General features: G+C 41.9%; 1 protein-coding gene across 1 annotated transcript in view; it reads right to left on the bottom strand.

The window, feature by feature from the left end:
* The window catches only part of WNT2 (Wnt family member 2), a 47,752-nt gene extending 35,926 nt beyond the window's left edge, over positions 1 to 11,826 (bottom strand). The window contains exons 1-3 of the mRNA XM_045847660.1: positions 11,515 to 11,826; positions 9,250 to 9,476; positions 4,232 to 4,509 (exon numbers count right to left, since the gene is read on the bottom strand). Coding sequence (XP_045703616.1) covers positions 4,232 to 4,509; positions 9,250 to 9,476; positions 11,515 to 11,597 — 588 coding nt within the window. The 5' untranslated portion in view covers positions 11,598 to 11,826. The remainder of the gene's footprint in view (positions 1 to 4,231; positions 4,510 to 9,249; positions 9,477 to 11,514) is intronic.
* Between the last annotated feature and the right edge of the window lie 3,239 nt (positions 11,827 to 15,065).

Genomic DNA, 15,065 nt, shown 5'->3' with positions numbered 1-15,065 from the left:
TTGACCTCTCTCTCTCTTTTCCTCCCTCTCTCTCCCTTTCTCCCCTGTCTCTTCTCCCTCCCTTCCTTCCTCCCTTCCTCTCTTTCTAAAATAAATAAACATTTAAAATAAAATATAATTTAAAACCATATTTATTATAGAAAAATAGTAAAATAAAGATACACACAAAATGAAAAAAATAATTGGTAAACTACTTTTCAAGTGTGGTGGCTGCTGCTGCTTCTTTTTTAAAATAGAGAAATACTCTGTGTGTGTGTTTCTCAGAAATTCTCAACAGAGACAACGTGGAAAGGTAGGTAAGAATGTAAGGGTGAATATAACTGGGTTTGAACCTCCAAGCCCAGTACTTCATAATTGTGTGACCCTGGCTTAGTCACTTCATCCTTCTGAGACCCAGTTTCTCATTTGAAAAATAGGACTACTTGTAGTAGACCATTCTGTGTGGTGCAGGCCCAGCTCCTACTTGGAGATACACAGGACCTATTTCCACAGATAGGTTCTCCTGTGGTGAATCAGACCTGCAATGTACCTAGGCCACTATGAGTCTTGCTTTTTGCTAAAACTCCCTCACCCTGAATTGAGGATATTTACTGCAAAGCAAATTCCTAAAAACCATGCTAAACCTTCCAAGGATGAGTGTAACCAGTCCAACTACTTTTGCTCTTTTAGTCACAGATATCCCTCTTCTGTGATGTGATTAATAGCATTGGCTCCTTTGTTTTCTGGATAAGGTAACCACCTAAAGCGAGCCTATCCATAGTTAGTGAGGACCTTCTTGTAATGTGCCCAGTAAGTCAATAAAAGCTCATTGGAGCAAGGGCTGAGGCTTTTGCTCCCCTTGAGAGAAAAGCCAAACTGTCCCTTTTCCTCCACTGGACTCGGCAGTCTGTGTGAATGTCTCATTTCATCCATAATGACACGGACCCCATGAGCCAGGGTCCGCATCAACTACTAATACTGTTTTTTTGTTCGTATAAGGGTTTTTGAAAGATCAAATTACAAAACATTTGACAGTATTTTGCACATTAGCAACTATTATATGACTGGTTTTTATTAGTATGTTAAACTGTATCACATATGAATTTACGGACACATGCAGTGATCAGATTGAATAGTTTGACCTGAACTAAGTAATAGTTAAAATTGAATTTGTGCCTACCTCTATTACCTAAGTTATAGATAATCTTCACTTCACTAAAGGGAAAGGAACAAACTTTTATTGAGCACCACAACCTGCCAGGTTCTCTGCTATTTGCCTTACACTTGTCTTCCCACAGCACCACATAATATACTTTTACACATGACAGAACCTGAAATTCAGTGAGCAAAGCCACTGGTATTGCACAATTAAGACTAAGGTAGGTCTCATTTCAAATTCCATGTTCTGTTTTTACCATAGTAATAGATACCTTTTAGGGAAAGTATTTTTATGGAATTCCTCTTGTTCTTATTATGAAAATGTCCAGCAATTAAGGGGTTGTGTTTGGTTGGATACATGGGTTATTTTGACGGAGATTCTCTTAGAAAAGTTAAAGGAAGTTGTGATTATTCAATCTAGAGGAAAGAGTGGCCTAATTTAAAAGCCATTTTTGAATTCTGAAAGGGAACAAATGGCGGCTATCGATCAAGTATCTCTTGCTTGTAATTTACCTAAACCTATCCTAAAATATAATTTAGAAGTTTTCATAGCATGGCTTCTTTAGACCTAAAAAGAACTGCTAAGAGAAGCTGTGGAATGTCTTTCTTGATAGAATGTTTGTATTGAACAAGGTAAATTTATCTTTTTAGAACTCTTTGGAAGTAGAAAACAAGACCCAATCAAAGATGAGTTTCAAGTAAACATGAAGGAAAGAAACGTCATTACAAATTCTGCTAAAGCTGTAATTAAAGTAAAATGATAAACAGCACCAAAGATCTAAAATGATATTACCATACTGAGACACATGAGGGTGCTCTAACCAGCTGTTATAATAAATGAATCAAAATGCTCAAATATTAGGGAAAAATTAAGGCCTTTTGTGAACGGCAGTGTTGAATTCCGAATTACAGCATTGGTTACATAGGATAATCTTGGAATAGATGTTTTCTCTTTTAAATAACACGTATTGGTCCCCCTCCCCCACTCCCATTTTAGAAAGAAGATATTCATAGTGAACAACTTGGGAAATACTGAAAAGCACAAAGAAGAAATAAAAATGAACTGATGTTGCAGTCAGCCCTGAGTGGATGGGGTTTTCTAGAGCCAGGCCAGTTGGAGGCTTAACTCAGGAGGCCTGCCTTCAAACACAAGCCCAGCCTGTTCTCATTTTGATTCCAGAGACCTTCTGCTTGCACGAAGAGGGAGTAGAGACTGGGGGTCTAATGACTGCAGGAAGAGAATTAGAGATGCATGTTTATCTAAATACATTTACTCTCATTAAAGTTCATATTCACTGACATCATGCATCTCCTTGAAAAAGTCTGCCCACCCACCATTAATTAAAGCCACATTTTAAAAAGTCAGTGTGTGCACTTTTATTCCAATCCAGTGTAGCCTCCTCAGTTTTGCAGAGTAGGCAGGAGAGTATCTGAGGCCTGACAGCTGTTCACCGATACACAGTGAGGAATCACGTGATTTACATTAAAAGTCATGTTTACTCAGAGCCTACAAGATAATAGCTAAGGTCTGTTGTCTTAAAGAGTTGAAACATTCAATATTTAGTGACCTATTAAGTAAAATTAACATTTATTTTGATGAGTCAACATTCTTTTGGATGCAGTATATGACAGAATGCTTTTATCTTTACAAATAATCTGAGAGATCTGATGATATTTCCTGCTTGAGCAATTAAGCAGCATACTCCTATCGAAGACACCACACTTTATAACTTATACATGCGTTATCAATGTCAAAACAAAGGTCAATGTAAATTTTCCTTTATCCAAACTATTGCACAAACAGTAATTACCAATAGTTGTAGGATTGTGCAACCATAGTCTATATTTTTGGCAGCGGTCACTATAAATGCTTAAATTCATGAAAATAAGTAACACTGACTGTTAAAGTTCAAGAAAGCTACTATTTGTAAACAGTTCAGGTCACACACATCTCATTCCATGTTCTAAACAAGACCTCTTTCCTTCCTACTCCTGTTAAATGAGATGTTGTGTCTCTGTGAGCTTAGTAAAGGAATTTCCATCCAAACAGATCTGCACTTTTTCTATTTTTTTCATATTAAAGACCCCCCAGATATATCAGTTTTATGCTGCTCTTTCTTTATATATTAATATCAAGCACATTTTAATTTTGTGTTGACAAAAGACAAATTATGATTATCTTTTCTCATTGGCAGTTACATTATTTGAGGATTGTTCTGACTAGCATTTGATTACCCTAGCCAGTTTATGCTTTTTACCAAAGGCATAATGTGCAGCAGATTCTCCAGTTATTCTGGTCATGCCACCATGCAGAATGACATGGCTTATCAATGGATCTGAGCACTGCCATCTTAATGGTTTCATCCTAGGCCATGGATTCCTTGGGCTAGGAGTTGAAAGCTGAGATCTAGTCCTGACTATTTCATTGACCTCCATGTAACCTTGAGCAACTGTGGGCCTATTTCCTCATTTATTAAATGGGTGGTAGAGAGTGAATACTGACCAGTGAATCCACAGCCCAGTAGGTTAGTAAGGACTAGGGGATGAGGGACTAAAGTACCACTTTAGGGCCATGTTCTGCTTCGTCTACTTACTCATCCAGTACCAGGAATCCCAACGTAAGTTTGGTTCTAAAAAGAGTATCCCAGACTCTAGAAAAGCCAGTAAACCAATGCCTAGAGAGTTGCTTTCATGATATGATTGAGATAAGATGTTCTGAGTTTTCATACCCTTCAGATACAAGCATTCAACATCCCATTGGTGCATGGATGAAGCACTACCTAGCCTCATCCACAGATTATATCTTCTGTCTAGACGATATAGTATCCAAAGGGACCATAAAACACTTGACTCTACACAATGCCAAAATCAGTGGGTGGACTCCTTCAGCTCAGCTGCGGGAAGGAGGGTGGAGTATGAGTGGGATATTTCAGCCCAGTTGGTGGTATTCTTTAGAACAAGTAGTTTGGGGTTGGAGGACAGTGGGAATTTGTGACTATATGGCATTTTTATCAACTCCATGAAAATTTAAGATAAGCACAGTGCGAGTACAAGGCCGTACAGACTACAAAACGAGCAGTGGTGCAGTCCATACCTTCCTGCCGGCTCTGTTGTTGTGCAGATTCATCAGGGCTCTGGCATCCTTGCCTTGCCTTTCCTTGGCGTCCACAAATGCTCGGGCAAATTTGATCCCATAGTCAATGTTATCACTACAGCCACCCCAGTCGAAGGTGCCCTTGTTGTCCCTGGAGCTTCCCTTCTTCTTCGGGTCACAGGAACAGGATTTTAATTCTCCTTGGCTACAGGCCCTGGTGATGGCAAATACAACTCCAGCTGAGGAGATGGCGTAAACAAAGGCAGATTCCCGACTACCTGAAACAAAAACACTTTTCTTAAAAGTGGTTCTGGAGTTACTAGTTCTGGATAACTTTCACATGATGGCTGTTTAATTCTGACATACTTCAATACTAGACCAAAAAGTACTGATCTTTTTGAAGGATTCTCTTCTAGATCCAAGGTGGTCTTTAATATAATCATTACCATCTAACATAAGCTGTTGTCAATTAGGATATCTGTATGAGAACTGTCCTTTCTTGCAATATAGATTATAAAAGAAAATGCAACAAAAGCCTGCCTTGCCCAGCTTCTGACTTCACGTTAGTCTCTCATACACCTGCTTGCTTAACCTAGAATCCTACATGCTCTAGAATAGGGGAGTGTAACATCTTTGTTTTTCATCTGTAACATACAGTCTGAATTTTACAATTCTATTACTCCATAATGTATTTTGGTATTCATGCTACTACATGAATAAAACCTCTCAAGCCTCTAGGCATTACTGAGGACATGAATATGCATTTAAATGGTCAAGATTGAAATACTGAATTCAAAAAACCTAGGGACTGAGATGGGAAGAGAATGCAAGGCAGTAACCAGCCCTACCAGTGGAGAGCTCTGACTTGGCATCAACTTTCACAAGTAATGGAGAGATTGTTGCAGGCAATATGCAATATCTCAGAGTTACATAGTATGTCTAACTATTACCGTGAATTTACTTTCTTCTGGAACACCTGCACTAATCACTGGTATTGGATAAAAGACAGTGAAAAGCTTTTCTTTGGTTTTTCTGGAAGGAAACAAATTTACCGCCTATAATAATTAGACTTGGGCAAGAACCCTTTGGGGTTCTTTCTTAGAATTGTTCTTTATTAGCATAGGCCACTTTCACTTACAGGCTGAAAGGTACATATTTCAGTGCAATAACTACATTAAATTATTTTAATAATCTGTAGTAACTCATAACACGGTGTTGTGGTATAGTGACAGATATAAGGCTCTTTAGGGTCTGAGTGCACCTCATTTTTCAAGTGGAGCTATATTTCATTGTTATTAGCATGCCTTTTTATTAATGGTTGCTGCAGCAAATATATTAACAACCAAAATAGAAGCTGAACAACCTTTTGCCAAAGCAAGGCAGAAAACAGAAAGCCATTTGGTGATTCAAAATGTCAAGACGAGTGTGACTTTTTGAACCACACAGCTGGGAGAACAAACCACCTTTTCGCATCGAAGCCCTGCTTGGTTCTGTTTGTCATTCAGTGCTAAAATTTATTATGCCCCTTGCAATATTTGCTCTGCTAGTCTCATTATTAAAAATCAGGGAAACATATCTACACCATATTAAATGGCACTTACCTCAGCCTTCCAAAAATATGTCCCCCCAAACCTTTAACCATCATAGAAAGAAATCAGTCACACTCTGTAGTTAGGTAAAATCAATGACATGAATATTTGCCACAGGTAGCAGGTATGTTCTCCAGAGAGAAATGCGATGGTTGTGAGAGCTGTTTTAGAGTTCCAGGTTATATTATAAGGATCACAGATTTTCCAAGTGGAATTGAGGTGTTTGTAAAATATGGCGACTAACAGATGCTAATGTGGCTTAATCTCAGGTGGTGGCTCTCAGATAAATGAGATTTTTATTATACCCATTTTACATTTAGGAAAATATCTTGCCAGCAGTCACCCCACTGAATTGCTAAAGCCTGGCTTTGGATTGGAGTTTAGTGTCCACATTTAGAGATACCACACAGAGGGAAAATTCCTAAATGCTTAATGTACTTAGCACTAGGCTGAAAGAAAAAAAATCACTTAAAATCTGCTACATTTCAGGAATAATTTTCAAAGCACAAATATCACCTTTCAAAATATTTGTCACTTATTATTCAGACACATTACTAAATAGCTAGATGTTTATTTATTTATTTTAAAAATTTAGCATGTGGACTGGCTTTTCATTGTACCCCCAGATGTTTTGGTATCATGTTAGATGTGGCCTTAAGATGTTTTCAGTTAAGTGTCTTAGATGAATCACTAAAATGCTATGTGTGAAATAGTAGCACATTTCAAGAGTTGGCTTTCTAACAAAACAAATTTTGATTTTTCAGACTCTTCTTAGAAAAATGGATTCTTTTTAGAGACCTCACAATAGGAAACAAAATCCAAATCTAAATAGTGATATTTAGACTTCCTGATGTGTTACTATTGAAGTTTCTCTAATTTTTGGATTGAGATAAGTCAAGCAATGTCTATTAAGTGCATAGGCATAGTTTTTGTTTGGGGTGGGGGATTGTTATATGGAAGGGCAGAACATTAGAAGCTAGGTTTTCCGGAAGGTTATGGGTTCAACTCTTTTTAAAATTTCTTGCTTTTTAATTTTTAATTTTATTTTTTACATTTGTAGGAATGAGACCTAATCACCTTTTTAAAAGGCTTATTCTAGAATTCTAGGGATATATTCTTGCAGAAATATTTATGGGTTTAAGTTTCTCTGCCTGTTATTGGTGACAGTCTGTTGAATGAGTAAAATGCAAATGTTCCTAAAAATCACTGTCTTACTCTAAGTTGTCTGAAGCAAAAGAGGCAAATGTTCTCCATTTCTCGTGACACTGGGATATACCAGTAACTTTTATGTTCTCCCTGTAAACAGAATTGGTCTTTGCCTTCCTAGTTATCTATAAGGACATTTAGGTTTCTATAGGCAAGTTCTAAGATTTGAATTTCCTGCCAGGCAATTAATTATAAAAATCTTTGGATAGCTTCACTGGAATTTCATGATTATTTCCAGGATAAGCTACCTTAGGCCAAATTCGGCCCTCCCAGACCCAATGCAAAATCATCACTGACAGTCACACGAGTTTACATAAATGTCCAGGAGAATCTGGCCTTCTGTGAAGAATGGAAGGAAGTTGTGTAGCATGAGCGTTTTAAGTTTTGAGTACTTTGGCAAAGCATTCAAGCTTCATCTGAAAGAACTCTGAAGAAGTACAAGAGGCCTTAGACTAGGTCAACCTCTTCATTCTCAGCTCTGAAGAAACAAATACCATCAAGATTAAGTTAAGTATTTTATGAATGAATCCTGAGATCTGGCAGACCTTTAAGATCAGTGATCAAAATTACATCCTTTGATTTGTGATTTAAAAGGTTTTTTATTTTCCATATAGAGACATCTTAATAGATTTTCATAGACAGAATTTGGAGGTGATCATTTTATAAATGAGAAGGACCTTTAATTTGTACACATTGGGAAATTGTTGTGAGGACTTTGGAAAGGAAAAACCATAATACATCTTAAACATCAAGAGCCTGTACATAATACATTTGAAGCTGTCTTGTGCTAAATATTTGCAAATTCTCTTTGTCAAGTTCTGGTACTTTAATTGATTGGTGAGCTAATCTAGGTGATGTCTGAAAATTCCATGTTGTTGAAATTTACTATTAACCTTTCAAAAATGTCATATCAAAACTCAAAATGGAATGCAGAAGAATATAGTTCTTAAACTAGAGAATAAAATTGCAGAATATGGCAGTAAATTTACTTCAGGGATACACTGAGGGTGAGTGCACTACGCCCTTGGGGGATTTCAGAGACATTCAGTTATGCATTTGGCCTCATAAAACCCTAGGGCTGTGATGATTACATGATAGAAACACCCTCTGTTAAGCATTACCAAGTGCACAGCCTGGATGATTTTCTTAGGAACAGGGGGATGGGGTGGGCAAACACAAGTGTAAAGTTTCCTGTTTCTGGGGTTCACACAAAACCTTTTTGTGTTTTCGATTAGATTTCTCAGTACCAAATGGGATGGTGCTATTTCTTGGAAAATGGTAGTAACATGAGGTGAAAGAGCAAATATTTTTAGAAAGTAAAATGTGATTTTAAGTTAATTTTCTCTGACTACATACCAGCTAGTGGGCTACTTTCCACATTCACGACTTTTAAGAACTTTATTATGTACTTAGATAATGCTTAATACTCTTTCTAAGTATTAATAGTTCATACCCCTATCCTCCATAAACACCCTTCTGCCTAAAATATACCTGGGAAATAATAGGCATTCACTACAAGCTCATCCATTCATTCATTCACTTAACCATTCAATGAATGAATGGAGTCTGCAATACGCAAGGCACCAAGTGAAAAGCAGAGATAGCAGGCTAGTCCTGCCATATAGAATTTACAGTCTACTAAAAGAAAATGTTTAATTCAGACACAGTGGGACCCAAAGCTGAATAGCTGGGTGGGAGATCAAAGGTGGTGTGCAGAGATTTGTCTCTGGTTCTCAGTAACATGAGTCATTGAAATAATGACTATGACCAATAAAAGATTTGGGCATTCCATCCTCATCTTCCGCTCAAATCTTTCTGGAAGATTCAAGTCCCAGAAAGAAGAGTTAAAAAGTCAAAAGTGCCCTATGGCTGCTGCCTCCTTTCTCCAAGAGACAAAATCTGAACCTGGAGGGACAGGCAGGGCTATGACATCACTGGATGGACAGAGCAAAGAGTAAAAAGACACCAGCCTGGAGTCTACATTCCAATCTATGACTAGCCTCCTACAAAACTTAAGACAAGTTCCTTGATTTCTTAAGTCCTCATCTGCAAAACAGACAATACTCCCAACAGAACAAGCTTCTGATTGTATAAAATGCAAAAAACACACACACAAAACAAACAAACAAAAAAAAACCTGAGCAGAGACTTCAAAGAAAAAAATAAAAGGGAGGAGTGTGTAGGGGGAGAGCCCAAAGAGCTGCCCAAAGGCAGGAGACTTACTTCGGAGCAGGACCCTGCCAAAGAGGCTGTGGTCCCTGTCTAGCGTGTTGCAGTTCCAGCGGTGCTGGCGGAACTGGTGCTGGCACTCAGCCGTCCACTCGGCCACGCCCAAGCCAATAGCACGCATCACATCTGGGTTTCGGTGGCACAGCTGCCGCTGGCGGCTCACCAGGCCTGGCACATTGTCACACATCACCCTGGAGGAGCCGCCTGTAGCTCTCATGTACCTGGGAAAGAATGACACAGGGGTGAGAACACTGAACTTGAGGTCCCAAGCCATGTTTCCCAGGAGACTGAGGGGTTCAAAACACTTTTCAAATATCAATTCCTTATCCTTTTGGGGATATCAGAAAGCAAGGGTTATTTAATTTTAGTTCTGTGGAGAAGTGACACTGTAGGCATGGGAGTAATATGGTAGAAGCCACATAGAAATGGAGTGATGACTGTCTTGGACATGAATTGAGCATCAGCAACTGATGCACTGGGCAGTCAGGAAACAGAATGAGTGGGGAGGGGCAACATCTTTTGGGAAGAACCTTCAAAGGCTGTTCCCAAGAAGGTTCTGATCTCAATGATGAAATGTGTCTGGACATGGCACTGGGGAAAGCCGACCTTTAAAGCTCCTCACTCCCATTTATTTGACCCTAATGTTTAAATGTGTTAAGAAACTGTCTGCATCTGTCTAATCGACACCTGCTGGTATCTGATGTTACACACTCCTCATAGACATGCCATTCTTTCCTCAGTAAAGAATCCTTTATATATTTCCATTTTCCAGCTCTTCTTGGCTTTTATAGAAGACCTTTGGGAAAAAAATATTTCTATTGTTATTAAGGACACTAAATGTTTGGAAGAATCAAACAGTGTTATAGCTCCATAAAGTACTTTTGAAAAGAAACTTTAACAAAAAAAATTACATCATCATCTCTGCCCAGATGTTCTCTATTAGTTTTGAAATGTTTAGAAAGGTACCTTTTATATAACCCAAGCTGCCATAGGTGTCTTTTGAAGCGATCAAACAAGGAGAATGTATTTTCTTATATTTTCATTATTTTATATAATCATAAAATTGTTATAGCTGTGATTTCCCAAAAAATATATTTAAGTGACAGCTGAGAGACAATGTGACAAAAAGCCTGGGCAATAAGTAATGTTTATCATGGAAACAGAAATAGTCATTTTATTGAAAAATGGTCATTCTGATAAATCAATCTTTGATCCTATGTCAGCAATGTCAAGGCTAAACGCCTTCCTTTTTGAAGCGTCTTAAGAAGGAATTGAATCCCTTTTCCCATCAATGCTCTTTGACGTTCCTTTGAAGAGTTCCACTGTCCTCCTGAAGTTCCCTGCTCTAGCCTTTCATTTGGCTGAGACTCCTTACTTTTGCCAGATTCTTGAAAAACACCCCAGGGTAACAGATCTTTCTGAATCAATATTAATATCTTTTGAGGCAGTTTTAGATGTAAGACCGTTAAAGGGCTCTTATTCCCCTCTCTTTTCAAGATCTTTAAGTCGGGAGATAGAGAAGAGTTTCTGAGTGGGTAATCTTTTGGTAATGACCTGTTACATTTACTGTGCAAAATAAATAAATAAATCGCTGATTGACGTTCACAGGACAGCAGCAAAGTTACTCTTTGAGGGGTCTGTGGTCTTTAAGCACGCTACCTCGCTCCCCACCCCCGCCCCACCCCAGCCTAAGCTTCTCACTGAGGTGGTAGGTCTCTACCTGGAGGCAGACAGCACAACGTTCTCCCGTCTCACTGGGGCCAAGCATTAGGAATGTGGAAGGACGGGAAATAATAAAAAAAATCACACGCTTTGGGTTCTACAGCTCCTGACTGCCTGCCTGAATGGGCCCCTAGGTTTATCTTGAGGGCTTTTTTTGCGGGGGCGGAGGAGGCGGTGGGGGGACGATTGTGAACACACTCACACACACACACACACACACACACACACACACATCTGAGCTAGAGACCCGGCTAGCGTGTCTCTCAACGGGATAAGAAATTGCCTGATTTTGCTGCCGCTCAGCTGGATCCAAATAAACTAAACATCAGAGCTCTCATTTGAGGGGAAATGTGGATTTTTTGGAGTTGTCAAAGTTGGAATGGTCTTCAGAGGAAAAGAGAAGGCGCTCAGGATGAGGCTATAGGACAGGGCAGCAGCCAGGGTTTGGGATGGAATCCGTGACTGCTGGGGCCAAGGAGGAGCGCCGCGGTAAATCGAAAACCACCACCCCCGCCGTGCCCTCACGCATGGACTTACCACCATGAAGAGCTGACCTCAGGGCTGAGCCAGGTCAAGAGCAGAGGGAGCCAGAGACAGATTCCACTGAGAGGGGCGTTCATATTAACCCCCTTGCGTCCGCATCAGGTCAGACTCCGTGTGCGGGCGCCATACGTGCCCAGAGCAGAAGCGCTCAGCACCCTGAGCGCCTCCTCACCACCGCCTGCGCCTCTACGCGCCCCCGCCCCACGCTCGGTCTGCGGAGAGTGGTGAGACTCGCTGATAAAGTTTCAAAGGACTAGCGGGGCTAGCGATAAAGGCCAGTGCTGGCCGCCTCGCCCACAGCCCAATTCCCCAGGCGCAGAGAGCGCAGGCAGCCGGAGAGCTCTGCGCACCTCCCGCGCACCCCTGTCCGCTCAGCTTCCAACCCGCCGGGGCTCAGTCAAGGGAGGGGGCGCTCTGCCGGGCGCCGGCGGGGAGGGGCGCGGGGTTTATCCAAGGGTGGATGAAACGATGGCAAGAGATGTCTGCAGGCGAAGTGAGGTGGGGAAGAAGGAACACCTCTGCACGGCCCAGGGCTCCCGTGCAGGCAGGCACCTCTCGGGAAGCTTCCAACCAAAGAGCATCAGTGGGCTCCGGCCACAGGGACCAGCATTCAAGATAGGCTAGGTTACCCTCAGGCAAAGAGAAGTCTTGGAGTGTGGGGCGTAGGGAATCGAGGGAAGGGATTAGGAGAGAACTGTACAGAATGCAGGAACCCAGAGACGATTTTCAAGGCATCGCTCTCCCTAACGCTGAGAAGAAGAGTGAGGAGATGTATTGTACATTTGGAGCAGCTGAGTTTATGCAGGGCAAGGATGGGAAGGGAGGGGCCAGGCCTCAGGAAAATGAAGACTTGGTGGCCTTGACTCCTGGTGCTGGTCTTATGTACAGAGCTCGCAGCGAGGGGAGCCGGGAAGGTCCATGACCCTCCGGACCTCACCCAGGCGTCCTCCGCCAAAGCGCCCTGGGAAGATGCGGGTTTGACGGTTTTGACGCACACCCAGCTCCTCCCCCGGCGTTGTGGAGCGCAAAAGATCACGGAGGGAGGAACCCAGGCAGCAAGGGGCCAGCTGGGGGTCTTACCTCCCGCAGCCCTGGCACTCAGCCCTTGAGATTTGCGGAGGTAAAGGGACCCTCTCTGTCCTGAATCTGGGCCCCCACAGAGACGAGATTGAGAGAGAGGCTCGGGCTGCGGGTGTAGCATCTTGAGCAGCAATTGGCTCGTAGCCCCGCCGTTTATCACCGGAAAGGAAGACCAGGAACTCGCAGCGGCCGTGAACTGTTTCACTGCTCTTTTCCTGGGGCGGAGGGACCCGCCGCCCGAACAGAGAGCGTGCCTGGGGGAACTGGGGGTGTGCGGAGGGGGGGGGGAGTGTGTGGTGGGGGCGGGTGGAGAGCGCCGCATTGTTCACAAGGCGTAGAGGGGTGGCCCTCCAGATAGGAAGAACCCGCTCTTCCCCCACCCAGTCCTCCGGCGAGTGCGGCAGCCCTGCCGGGCGCGAGAGCGGTGAGGGGCTGGAAGGGGCGAAGCTCAGAAATGCCAAAAACCTGAAAGATGCTGTCATCGCCACCCCTTTCCCCACGCCGGTCCCAGGCAGGTCCGGCCCCTCCCAGACTGACCCAGATACATCCCCGTTTGGGTCCGGAAAGGGAGGGGAGGGAAACAAGGACCGCGCCACCCACGACTCGGGAAGAGCAGGGCTTCGTTCCAGGGCTGCTCCGTATCGCTGGGCCACGACCCAGGGGAAGTTCTGGTCGGTCTGTGCCGGTCGCTAGGGAGGGGCGGCTGCGTTTCTTCTCGAAGTGTGCGCACACACTGGTGGAGATGGTGGGGAGTGAGGGGGTGTGATGTGATAGGCACCAAGCAGCAACACACATCGCATTTACCTCTATACTTATGCTCACAAACCGCTTTTCTGGGTGAAGCAGAAGAATAAGCTAAAATTTAATTCCACCCTCCTTTACCCACAGTCTCTTCCAGTAAAACCCAGACACTTGGGACATGTAGAAGAAATGGGTGGCTCCAGAGAAACCAAAAGTTGCCAACATTCCACCTCTACCAGCGAATAATGTAGGGGTGTGGATGTGTATGTTGGAAAACATAGGCGTTTGTACGTTTCTGTCATAGACAGGGAGACCTGAAACTGAAAAACTCAGCCCACCTGAACGTATTGTGTCCTCACAACTAAGGGCAGTGTGAAATACATAGAATGTGACTCTCAGCGTAGGGGCCCTTTCTATCTGCTCAGGGAATTTATCCACTGGCCAGGAGATCTGCCCTTCAGTGGTTGGTGAGGCCAATGGCATGACCTAAACCTGAAACAGACCTCTGGGAAAAAGAATGGACGGTTCCCCCAGGCCAATTAAATCCACCCCAAAGGAGTTCATACTGGGGCAGGAGGAGAAGTAACACATGACTGCAGAGAAGAAATCAACCTTGGTGAAAGGCAAAAGGCTGAAAAAGTTCAAGAGAAGCTAAGTCCAGATGTAAAAAAAGGTCCACCCAAACACCCCTTCCTGACCTGTCTAGAGGCAGTTTAGACCAGATGACTTGTTTCTTCCGGATTTGTGATTCCATTTCCCTCACATTGTCCACTCCTATTCACTTATGATACGTTATTAGCTCTGTACAACTTCTTTTCATGCCGAACAGGTCTGACTTTCCTATCTCTCCTGTACCTGTTATCTTAATGGACATTTCACTTTGAAGATAAGGCATTTACTATTAGAAGAACTTTGGAAATGCTCAAGAAAATAAGGAGGAAAAAGAATTATTGCGAACTTCACTTCTCTTGCAATAAAACTACTATCCTAAAGAAGAGTTAATAAATAATGAAGTAAATTACATATGACTTCAGTGTTGCTATAGCAGATGATGAGGAAAGGACAGACAGGGTTCAGAGTGCCTTTAAATCTATCTATGAATTTAATGCCTGATTTTTGGTTTCTTCAATGAGAAATAATAGAATTGACTGTAAAACTCACTTACAGTATACAGAATACAGTTCTTTTTCTGAATATTAATGTTGGTTTGCTTGTAACTTCAGTATAGCATTGAAGCCAAATGAGTCAGTCTATTTTTTTAGTTAGATCCATTGTTTGTCTAATCTCCCAGGGCAGAGAGAAAGAACTAATTTACTACCAAACCATCTCCACCCTTTAAAAATGGAGAGTTACTTCTAAAACCAAATAGTCATTTGCCTTTCAGTCTGAACCAACTTCTTAAGGCAGTGTCTCCTAATTTAGCTACTCACTAACCAGTGATTCAAAGGTCAAATGTCTCAAACTTAGAGTCCATGACCTTAAGAGAGAACATTGTGTATTAACAAGACAGGTCAAGGATGGGAAAGAAAAAATGTGTACCTTTTTTAACTTTCTTCTAAGAGTATCATATACATGACAACATAGGTTAAGTTTGAAATTTGAAGTTTGTCTGCAGTGCCCTTAAAACATTGCTTCCTTTCCCCTTTAGTCACTTGTAAAATTTTTATTAAGCACACTTACCTATTTTTTTTTGTCAGAAATTTCTTTTAGGAAGAGTTCTAATA

Source organism: Phyllostomus hastatus, unplaced genomic scaffold (assembly GCF_019186645.2).
Source record: "Phyllostomus hastatus isolate PE091 unplaced genomic scaffold, TTU_PhHast_1.1 phas_contig_118, whole genome shotgun sequence".
In the NCBI taxonomy this organism is placed as follows: domain Eukaryota; kingdom Metazoa; phylum Chordata; class Mammalia; order Chiroptera; family Phyllostomidae; genus Phyllostomus; species Phyllostomus hastatus.
Note: the sequence above shows the minus strand (reverse complement) of the source record. Positions and strands in the feature narration are given on the sequence as shown.